Raw genomic sequence first — 11,527 nt, 5'->3', positions numbered from 1 at the left:
GAATCAAGCAAGAAACCCAAGCAGAAGAAAGCAGATCAGTCGTTCTGACGACTTTTCCAACTTGATTTTTAGGGTTTTTCTATTTTACTTTGCTTATGAATTCTTTTGTGCTTCCAATTCAAATCATGTGCAACTAAATTCTAAGTAGTTAGGGCATTTTGAAGCCCCAATCATGATTGTATGCCATGCTATGACATTTTATTAATTAGTTTTTCTTTATTCAATGGATGAGAACTTAATTACTATTTTTTACATTGATGATTTCTTTATGTGCTTTCTTTGGTGGCCAACTTAGATTGCATGTTAAGGATTCTATTTCTATGAATGATCATTGCATGTTCCTTTTAAGAAGGTTCCGTTGAAAGTTCTAGAGTAGTGAATCGTCTATAAGGCGAGTGATTAGGTTCCTACATTAATTGAGACGCGTCATTCTCATGATGTCTTGTGATGTCTCGTTTTTCTTAATCTTAATGATTTCTATGTGTTAAATATTCTAGAGTTGCGTCAACCTAGGTTGCATTTTACGAAATAGGTTAGGTGTAGAGCGTCTCTCACCTAGCATACAAGTAAGGAAAAACAATAGGTTAATTCAGGCGTTGGGTTAACTTGAGCATCTTCATCCTTAGGTAAATAAGAATAGGTTAAACATGGTTTGCATACTTGATTGATTGGTGGTGGATACAGTCCCTGACTTCTGCTTCTCTATTGATTCTCAACCTTAAGCAATTTCATTATTTGTTATTTACTTTCAATTGTTTTCACAAACTTCACAATCAACTCTTAAACTCGGAAAGTCTTACAATTAGTTTCATAAGTCCTCTGCGGGAGACCCTACTTCCTTATTCTACAATTGACATTCAAATCGGTAGTAGGAAAATTGTTGGCATAAAAATAACCGATCAAGCTGCCCTCCGCTAGCCAACCGAACCAGATCCAGCGAATAAGATCCATGAGGACCACGACGGCCCAGCCACTCCCGGCGAAACCACCTCCTCCACCCGCGCGCCCCAACGGCCAACCTCGCCTGCGCCACCAACTCACGAGCCTCAATCTAAGCTAGAATCGATCCAGCCGACATGCCAATGCGTCGAGAGGCTTATTTCTCTCCCAACCCCCACCTCCCACCCCGGCAGGGATAGCATATCGGTACTGAGACTAGGAAGACCCGTCCGACGACGTCGCCGTGGGGACTCGCCATCGGACGGAGCACGAAAAAGTGTCGAGGCTGCTTCTCAAGAGAGAGACGAGAGAGCAACCCTAGATTTTTTCCAATAATATAAATTGATCTTAGTTAACTGCATCTTATTGTCTAAATATAACTAAACTTAATAGAAGCAGTTAACTCTCATTAATATATTGAGAGTTTCTTGCTTTTTTAAAGGGTGGGAGAGAGAGAGCAGAAGAACCCCCGGGTTTGTTTCTGTCCTGTTCCACCGCCTCAAGTCTTTAATGCTTATCGTTAGGGTTTACAAGTGTGATTTGGTTTCAGACTAAGAAAGCTTTTCTGAAGCAACCCAAAGTGTTCTTGAGGTAATTTTCCCAGCTTCAATTTCTTTTTGTTATCAAGATTTGGTTGTATTCAATTTAATTATGATTTATATTCTTATGAATTTTGTGGCAATTTTAACTCGAAGAAAACAGGGAAGGGTAAGAGACATGAAAAGGGAGGCAACCGATTCTGGAAGAGTATTAAGCTGGGCTTCAAGACCCCTAGGGATGCCATATGGTATTACACTCAATTTGTTTATATGGTGTGAAATGATGAACATAGTGTGAGTATGAACATAATGTTTGTTTGATTTGTTTGTGCCAATTGATTGATCTTTTCGATGTGGGTGTCAATCTTTGGATTGAGAGACTAGTAATATTCATAGGATCACAAATTTTGTGTGTTTATCTAACTAAAGCAAATCAAGGAAAGTAATGGGACAGGGGAAAGGTGAACAAGGAAAATGATGAATAACAGTACAAGAAAAGAAATTAAACGCTCCATGCTTGGTACCTTTTATATATTCAGCACAAGTAACAAGCAACAAGAAATCTCATCACTTTTGTTCTTGCTTTTTTCCACTTTTTGCTTATACTCAGTAATCCATGGTTTTTCCACCTATACTGATTTGTAGTGCAATTTAACTTTCCTTCAAGACCTTGGTTCACAAAGAAAACTTTACTTCTCTAAGATCTTTGTTCTTTGTGACTAAATAAATTGGATTGCAGCAGAAAATAATTAGAATGCCACAAAAAGACTAATCAATTGATACTCCTCGAGCATAACTTGAAGTATTGGGTGCCTTTTAGTTTAAATTTATATATGATCAGCATGATGCTACTGCAAGTAAGGGTACAATCATCTTTAACTTGTGTGTTTGCTGTTGTAAAATTTTTGGTACTACACTACTACTAGATTTGCTATTCGTTAAGTTGATGCACTTATTCTTTTAATACCATTCTATAGTTGTCACTGTACTGTCAAAGTATGATAGCTGAATTGGTGAGTTTCTGCACTGCTAAGTGGCTTTTGCCTTAAACAAATAATACATATATAAAAAAAGCTTGCAAATGCTATAGTTTTCCTTTAAAAAATTTATGTTTTTTCTTTCATCATCCTCTCAAACATTTCACTTTTTTTTCTTAATAACAATCTATATTTCAGTTGCTAGCTGCCACTTAAATATTCATACAAGATCAGAAGGACATGATGCAAATATTTCCAGCAAGTGTGGTGAAATTATGGAACGAATGGGATGTCCTAGTATTGGTTCTGACCAGCAAGGGCGTAGCTAGCCTAGGGCGAGAAGGGTTAATTGACCCTTCTCAATTTAAAAAAAAATCCTTAATTAGTGTTAATGATCTATGTACCTTAATGAAATGAAATAAAATTGACCCTTCTCAATTTTTGAAAAATCCTTAACTAGTCTCAATTTTCAAAATTCAATACAAATTTATCTTAATTAGTTTTAATTATCCTTGAACTTTAATGGAATGTAATAATATTTTACACTATTAATACACTATATATATCTAATTAATACGAATCTTTTCAAGGTTTTCTTACCCTATTGATCGATATATGCCCATATGCGCATATTTACGATTCTTTGTTAATATGCTAATTTGAAGTAACACATAATTTTTTCTATATTTTGATCCCAAAATTTATTCAACATGATTTAAGGTTCTTTCAATTTCAGCATTAGTACAAGAAATATTACACCTAAATTTTATTAATTATACTAATATTATTATTTTTTTGGGCAAAAGATTGTGTTATTTGTAGAAGACGACTGGAAATGAGTATATTTGTTAGTTAATAAAGTTTGACCCTCCTAAGTGATATTTTTGGCTACGCCACTGCTGACCAGATTAAGCTTACAATTTATACTAATTTTCTTTGGAAATCGACGCAAGTGCTTTAGATTTACAATCACAAATCCAAATCTTTTTATTTCATCAATTGCAGCGATTGCTCCCAATTGCAAGTTGTAGTTGCTTTCCTCTGCTTGGGTTTGTTCAAAGCTTATGAAAAAAAGAGCCATTCTCTTGGCTGGCTTACTCATTTGGATTAGTTGCAATGTCATACTAAACTATTTACATACTAAACTCCCAAATTCACATACGATCGGTGGGTATGGGTATGGGTATGAATGTGGCAGGCGTTAGAGTGGGGAGGAGTGCGGGGTAGGGTTAGGTTCGGGAAGAGTACTCCGGCAAAGAATCGTTCACCATTACGATAAACTCCAACACCATTAGCGTCAGGTACTGATGCGATCCCACGGCCGGACAAAAGTTACTTTACTAACATACAGACACGAACTCTTAAATTCACAACCTTATAATAAGGCATTCAAACAAATTCAGTAGTCTCCAACATCTTAATTCTCAAGCTATGAACAATATAAAGTTTAAAATCCAAACCCAACTAGATAGATTTCTCTCTATGGTTTGTCCCATTTCTACCATGCTTAGAGCATCTTTAGCAGACTCTCTATTTTGACTCCTTAGCCATTTTGGAGAGCATGTTTAGCTTTTTATATATTTTAGCAGCTGCACCAGACTCCTAAGTGGCTCTCTATTATAATTTTGGGAAAACATCACAAATGGTGTATGAACTTTAGGCATTTCTACACTTTGGTGTACCAACTTTCATAACTATCAGAATGGTGTATCAAGTTTGCTCCAATCTTTCATTTTGGCGTACGCCGTTAAATTTTCCGTTATCTTTACAAAAAAAAAAAAAAACTGACAAAGCTAAAGGAAAGATAATGGAATTTTTTTTTTTTGGCAAAGATAACGGAAAATTTAACGGCGTACGCCAAAATGAAAGATTGTAACAAACTTGATACACCATTCTGATAGTTATGAAAGTTGGTACACCAAAGTGTAGAAATGCCTAAAGTTCATACACCATATGTGAAGATATCCCTATAATTTTTAGCTATCTCGCTCCTAAATATAGAGAGCGAGATGAGGCTCTCTATAATTTAAAACATTCTTTTTGAGTCATTTTATGTAATTTATAAATACATTTAAACTATTTGATCTTCATTTGAAAAATAATATAAACTCAAAATTAGCTAAAATAGAGAGCACTGATACAGATGTATTTCTAAAATGGCTAGCCAAAATGACTTTTTAGCTATTTTGGCTAAAATTTGACTCAAAAATGACTAGCATTGCTAAAGATGCTTTTACCACTTTGGTATATTAGACGTGGTTGTAATGTTCCAAGTCACGCAAAATTACACTACAAAAACATAAGGTTTTAGTCACGACAGTTTTTGTGATTAAACCAAATTTCCCAAAGTACATGTACTAGTCATGAAACGTGGTGTGATTGTGTTGGCACTGAAACTTCCTAAGTGAAAACATTTATATAGTTTTTTTTTTTTTTATCAGGTAGTTAGCTGTTAGTAACTCACACACCCATGCAGTGGTATCCCAGCGCCAGGACACCTGCAACGACATTGCGGCGAAAGCCAGGCAAAGCCAGACTAATCCACTGCACCGCAGACGCATGAACCCAAAGGGTCCCTCAAATCTGCTGGCCACGGGATGGAGCTGGGATTCGAACGCTAGACCTGGGGGTTCCAGACTAGGCCGTTCGACCAACACACCACACCACGTGGTTAAACATTTATTTAGTTACCATTATAGTTATCGCTAAATTATGTGCACGACAAAAATGTCGTGCCTTCGAAATACTCTTTTTACAAAAGCACTTCACCAACATGAAACCAAACCAACATCAAAATCGTGTTTTGCAACATATTAAGCGCATTAAAAGTACACATACACATGTTAGAATTAATGTTACATAATAATCCAATTATTACACAATTACATAGTTGGCCGACACAAAAACTAATAGAAATGATATTACGTACCCCATATACGGATGTTATTAGCTTCCCTTGGTTAGTGCAAAAGTCTCCTGCCTAATCTTCTGCTAGATTTTACCAAATATCAGATTCATAGTCAAACCAAGATAAAGAAAAGTATACAAGAATGTTATAAGAGCGACTAACATACGTACGTACAAACTTTAAAATGAGTCGGTTAATCAAAATCAAGTCAAGAGTGAGGCATTATATAAAGTGTGTGCATTTGCACTACATAAAACTAATATGTTATGTGGTTGTTGTCTTTTATATGCAATTGTAAGTTGATCTCTAAATCAAGGGCATGGTTGAATTCCAATTCACAAATTAAAGAAGCAAGAGCACAACAGTATTGACAACATTTTGAATCAAGACACTAATCAGCAGGTAAACACATCACGAGATCGATGAGATCATAATCAGTTTTCTTATACTAAAAAATTATTATGCACAAAAGTCTTTTTTTTTCTATGGCAAACTTTCAACAAATCCTTATAATTGGGTTGATTAAAGATCGATTTTGTTGTCGTGAACTTTTTAAGTGTTGGATGTCTGATTAATCTCCGGTTGTCAACTCTTTTGAGGAAGAACTCTAAAACACCCTAAATTTTCGTTAAAGAATATGACAAATTTTAGTGGAGAACTAAGACAGACCTTCAAATCAGCAAACAAAACAAGTAAACAAAATTTAAACTTCAAACCACCCGATCCTCAACTTCAGTTTGCATTTTCTGTTCAACGTGAATTATCAAGTTCTCAATTCAGTAGTCTCCAACATCTCATCGTCAAACTACCATAATACTTTCTAAAAATGTATATAGTCTCATGGAGAAAAAACAAACTCAATAACCATTTCATCCCATCTCTACTTGATATTGAGTGGGAGGATACCATGCACTGATGTTAATATATTACGGGCACGCAAACAGTAATTCACCACCAATAAACAAATTCAGCACTAACTTGTGCTTTGCAACACATGCATATCACATCAATCAAATTTTCAATCACCAAGAAAAAACTCTAACGGAGCTAATATATATCATCCAGCGCGCGGTTAGTTCTATTGATACAAGTACTAGTGGTGATGATTGGCCAAACCAAAAAAAAAAAAAAAACCATAGTGGCGACGGAAAGGGTTACAGTCACTTTAGATAATGTGAACGAAAGCCAAAGCCATTTTCACTACAAAAGAATTTGCAACGATTGTCGTAATTACAAGAGTTTAGAATCATGAAGCTTCGAATTTTTCAAATTCCTACCATTCTACCAGCACTTGTACATTTATGTGACTCCATGTTTTCTAGTAAGAAAACTGAAACAAATATGCATTGTCGAAGATGCAATGACTTATTAATTTGCTTAAGATCTCACTCATCTCAGTAGGCATCTGCTAATTGGCGAGAAGCAGCCAGTCTCTTGTAAATCTCCAAAACCAATCTGGTGTCAACAGCTTCCTCGGAAGCCGCCACCGAAAGCTGATCTTGCGCTTTTGCCACCTTCTTTGATCCTCCTGCAATCCTCCTAGCGCCGCCAACGTTGCCTGCCGTCCGAACCATCATGTCAACATAAGCACCGTGGAGCTTGGCCAACAGCTTTATCGGCGAAACAAACTTGATCAGTCTAAGCTTTGCTGCGGTTCTGATCTTCCAAGACCGCCGAGTAGGACTAGTGCTCCCATTAGGTCCACCACCGAGCCTTACGACCCTCATCTTCTTCTTCTTGTCACCATTCAGTCTCTGGTACCTTCTCCTCCTCCAGTACCTCTTCAAGTTTTCGTAGCACGTAGTCGGAGCAATCTCCATACTGTAATTTTCAAGTGCTCTAGCTAGGTAGGTCTGCAGTCTGTGGAAATTTCTTGAAAGAAATGAAGAATGTGATATTGAAAGTTGAGAGGGGTGTGTGAAGATAGCAAGGAAGAAGGGTTTATATAGGAGAAGTCAGATTTAGTGTGTTTATGAAGCTTGGTCTTGGAGTTAACTTCTGAGAAAAGGAATCAAAGGGTTTCTGTTACAAGTGAGAATTGGTGTACTTGGTCAATAATGTCTGCCTGAGTGTCTGGTCAGACAAGGGCTATTACTACAGTATCATCCAATAATTGAATAATGATAACTTTATCTGATAAAGTATGCTTGGGCTTAATTTGACTAATATATCCAATCCTTGGTATAATCTATCTATATGATTAATAAATGGTCTCTAATTCCATGGTCCTATGCTCTAATTCTGACTCCAATATGACTATTCCGTACATACCAATAGAAAGTGGTTGCTTGGCAATAGGTGCATCATGATCCAGAAGAACTTCTGTGCTATTTCAATATCTAAATTGATGTTTCTTTATACTCTATAGACTATTTGAACAAGTCACCTTAACTTTTGTATTCTATCCCAAGGAAATATGCCATGAATAAATCAAAAAGGAAGCTTGATCTCCTATTTTCTATGGTTCTCTTTGCTGTATAAATAAGAATTCTTGATGGGATTCTTGCAAATTGCAATATTTCATAGAGCTTATCCCCCATCACTTTCATTTTAAACCATTCTTCTCTCAATCACCAATTAGGTCTTGATAATCAGATTTATTTAGCGCATATCGTTTTCACTACATAGCGTAATTAGCATTATATCTTTGCCCGCCCATGTGCCCGAAACAACAAAAGACGACCATTTTTGTTTTCAACACCTTAAAACAACTTCTTAAAGCAAAGGAGGTACTGCTAGAGTATAAGTTAGAGCCTTAGGAAGACTACTCTATTGTTCAGAAGAGTCGAGTCGATGAGTAGTTGAGTTCATCTGAAATAGAGAAATATCGAGCTCCTTTTTTTATTTGACAAAATTTTGGGCTAAACATGCTTAAGGAAATTAACACGTGGTTGACTGCAGTCCAACTAGATGTGAAATGAGAACGGGCAAATTTGCTTCCCAGATTCCAAATAAAAGCAGGTAGGTGAGAGTAATGAAGTCCTGCGGTTTGTTTCTTTCTCCTTGGTCTGCAGTTGAATAGTTTGTTTAGGCTAGTCCCCAAATTCTGGTATCTGGGCCTATCCCAGTGAGACCAAAATTAATTCTGGGGTGCCTTCTAGACGGTAACTGTACAATTCAAACAACCATTTAATTGCCTAATTGCAATGTATCACTTGTATATATATGTCCAAACTTGAAGACTCTTCACTCTTCAGACAAACAAGCATCTAGAAGCAATGTAATATGAACATCAAGAAAAATCCTAAAACAAATCAATTAATCAAACTTGAGCAAAAAAAGGGATGGTCCCAGATGAAGAAAAAAATGGTCTACATATGGTATGGATTATAGATTTCAGAATCTGTAGTAAAATTCAAGCATCCGCGGATCCTAGAGTATGAACATCTATCTGGTCACTGACTCTTTACTACTTTCTGCAGTCGCAGCATACTCACAGCCTAGAGCTAGTGTATTCTCCCACCATTTAGCATGGGGTTTGTGTCTCCACTACTGGTTTGTGATGCTTCAACAACCTGATGATGATGGATATATATACTCTCCAGTTCGATCTGCTTGCTGCACTGCTTGCTGCACATTAAGATTACTTGCGTTAGTGGACGGTGGCTGAGCATTTCCAGAGTCTGCCAGCATCTGGAAGTACGCATGAGGTCCCCAACCTGCCCATCCAAATAGAAAAGAAACGTGAACAATAATTTTGAACTGCTAAAGTGCAGATATTTAACTTAGTTCCTCAAACAATAATTAACTGTAGAAAACAGAATATTTCCGTTGAAGGAAAACAAAAGGCTCATGAACTCTATAAAACCTGAACACCTAGGCAATGAAGACAAAGACTAATGTCTCGCATTTCTTCAGCCGCATAGTTCAATTGTCAGATACCAATTTCAAAATTATCAAATCCCCGCCCCAATGTAGGCAAAGGGCAATACAGGACTTTATTCTCACAAAAAAAAAAAAAAAAAAAAAAAGGGGCAATACAGGACAAAACCAAAGCTTAATAAGTTTAGAAAAACAACTCTCAAGCATTGCATACCATCAGTATCATATGGTGGTGGAAAGAATTGCAAGTAACAAAATGAAGAAACAATGACTCCTGCACCAAAAGAAAACATCACACATTATAATAAATGAAAATAATAATAAAAAGTAACTTTTTTTTTTCTCTAAATATCTTCAAAGCGGTTCCATAAGCAGGCAAAGTACCTAGAAGACCTCCAGCAAAAACATCTTGCCAGTGATGCCAGTAGTCATCAACTCGAGAAACTGCTACCAGTGCTGCAAGAAGTAATGGAGAAAAGACAATACAGAGTTTTGCAACATGCCCCTTGCGATCAAACACCCTCACTTTCCCTGACAAGTACCATGCAATGAAAGTAAGACCTGCGAAGGACCCTGCATGTGGAAAACCAGAATGTCTTTTCAATTAATGTTGCAGTGATACAGATAACAGAAGAAAAAACCAAATAAGCAAGCAAAAAATCCAAAGCAGTAGAGAAAAATGCCACCCGCAAATGAAGGAAAGAAAATAGATGGATAGCATACCCAACTCCCATACAGTACTGTATAAATGAGAAAGCAAATCTGGGAGAATAAAACATGTCCTACAGAAATGGGGTTTGATATCACACAGACAAATCCCTATATTCATGTACAGTTTCATAAAATTAGTAAGGTTCTTACCTGAAGCATGCCCGCTTGGGAAGCTTTTGTGTCCTTCCTTAATGACACTCTTCTCTCCAGTACACATGACATTCTTTGTGACAGGATCAAACACCTGGACATGGATTACTTATATGTCACTGTGTGTATAAGCAAGTAGGACCAAGAACTAACAGTAAAAGTTTATGTCAAGAGAATATCAAAAAGAAAGAAAAACTGAAGATGTTAGAAGTCCCACCCCTTTTCCATCAGGGAAACAACGCCAAAAAAAGTCTGGACGAGGTCGTCCAACACCATCTTTGATTGCTTCAGTTAAAACAGCGGTTATAAAGACAGAAAACAGAAGGCCTGAATGAACATGAAAAGTGGAAGTGATATCAGGATACAACAACATGCAAATCCGCTGTCCAAGATATGAATCACGAATAAAGACAGAAGTATTACCTAAAATGGCATGGTGCAGATCATAGACATCCCTTCTGATGAAGTAGTAGACAACAATGATGGCAAGCGGTAACAGTATTGCAATTATCTGGTACCAAAAGTGAAAAGTAAGACATGAAACTCATGCAACTTTCAACTTTATGAGCACTTCCCATCATGATATTATTTTCTTAAAACCAAAACTTACCGGAACACCCCAGAAGGGAACTGTATTGCCTTTCAATGGGTATTTCAGGTCTGTCATCATATCCTCTCCAACAAAGCGGTGAAAAGGCTCTATCAAGTTCAGACCAAGATATATGGCCGCAAGAACCACCAGAATCAGCCAATCATGCATATGAAACCTCGCCACTTGAACTCCATGAGACCTTACGGTGTGAGAACGCAACTGAATCTCCAGCATTTTTGACTAACCAGGGAAAAAAAGACACTGCTTAGCAACTATACTATCCAACGTAATAAAACGGCAATTATACAAACTTATGCACTAATCCTACCGAAAATAAAAGTGATGTAGGAGTTGGTGATCAGTGAATTAGGATGTAGAAAAGAAAGAATAACAGGTGGAAGATTGAGAAGAGAATAGGGAGAAAGGAGAGAATTAAGAAGATAACAGGGAGAAATTAAGGAGAGAATTGAGAACAGGGAGTTTTAGGAAGCTTTCTCAGACAACAATGGCTAGAATAATACTAAAACAGCTAGGAAATTTATTTTTTTTTTATTTGTCAATCACACGGTGTCCTCAAAGGCTTCCTAGGCCCGGAGACTAATCCGTGCTAGGGAGATCTTGTCAGAACACTTCCTCCCCCCTGGCCACCAAGAATATATTGGGATTTAACTCCAATAAGCAGCGTCGGCGGGATTCGAACCCAGGTGTGGGGGTTCCACACCTGGAGGCTCTTACCAACAGCTAGGAAATATGATTCGTAATACTTCTAAGCTACCTAAGAACGCTAGTAAATACTAATTCCGAAAACAATCTGGAACATAAAACGTTCCTAAAAGCATTCTAAATATCTAATGGTTATTTGACATCAAAAACAGCGAGACTAGCATCC

General features: G+C 37.0%; 2 protein-coding genes and 1 long non-coding RNA gene across 3 annotated transcripts; 1 reads left to right on the top strand and 2 right to left on the bottom strand.

The window, feature by feature from the left end:
• Nucleotides 1-1,385: 1,385 nt before the first annotated feature.
• LOC133709053 (uncharacterized) lies at nt 1,386-2,769 on the top strand. The gene is made up of 3 exons (XR_009846139.1): nt 1,386-1,530; nt 1,635-1,726; nt 2,654-2,769. It is a non-coding gene; the product is annotated as an uncharacterized LOC133709053 (long non-coding RNA).
• A 3,764-nt stretch (nt 2,770-6,533) lies between these two features.
• LOC133710383 (uncharacterized) lies at nt 6,534-7,311 on the bottom strand. Its single transcript, XM_062136441.1, has one exon. The coding sequence runs from the start codon at nt 7,181-7,183 to the stop codon at nt 6,758-6,760; it is 426 nt and encodes a 141-aa protein (XP_061992425.1). The 5' UTR covers nt 7,184-7,311; the 3' UTR covers nt 6,534-6,757.
• A 1,161-nt stretch (nt 7,312-8,472) lies between these two features.
• LOC133709921 (lipid phosphate phosphatase 2-like) lies at nt 8,473-10,878 on the bottom strand. Its single transcript, XM_062135878.1, has 7 exons — nt 10,657-10,878; nt 10,470-10,557; nt 10,264-10,373; nt 10,047-10,140; nt 9,570-9,758; nt 9,400-9,459; nt 8,473-9,022 (listed from the first exon to the last, which is right to left on the bottom strand). Exons 1-7 carry the CDS (start codon nt 10,870-10,872, stop codon nt 8,871-8,873), a joined length of 909 nt encoding a protein of 302 aa, XP_061991862.1. The 5' UTR covers nt 10,873-10,878; the 3' UTR covers nt 8,473-8,870.
• Between the last annotated feature and the right edge of the window lie 649 nt (nt 10,879-11,527).

The sequence above is a fragment of the Rosa rugosa genome, chromosome 5 (assembly GCF_958449725.1).
Source record: "Rosa rugosa chromosome 5, drRosRugo1.1, whole genome shotgun sequence".
Lineage (NCBI taxonomy): Eukaryota > Viridiplantae > Streptophyta > Magnoliopsida > Rosales > Rosaceae > Rosa > Rosa rugosa.
Note: the sequence above shows the minus strand (reverse complement) of the source record. Positions and strands in the feature narration are given on the sequence as shown.

Bases quoted from the DNA above. Each gene is read 5' to 3' on its own strand.
- LOC133710383 (XM_062136441.1), bottom strand. From the start codon at position 7,183: ATGGAGATTGCTCCGACTACGTGCTACGAAAACTTGAAGAGGTACTGG.
- LOC133709921 (XM_062135878.1), bottom strand. From the start codon at position 10,872: ATGCTGGAGATTCAGTTGCGTTCTCACACCGTAAGGTCTCATGGAGTT. The intron at 10,558-10,656 runs GTAAGTTTTGGT...TTTTGGTACCAG, and splicing joins TTCCCTTCTGGGGTGTTCCG to ATAATTGCAATACTGTTACC. The intron at 10,141-10,263 runs GTGGGACTTCTA...ATCCATGTCCAG, and splicing joins GTTTCCCTGATGGAAAAGGG to GTGTTTGATCCTGTCACAAA.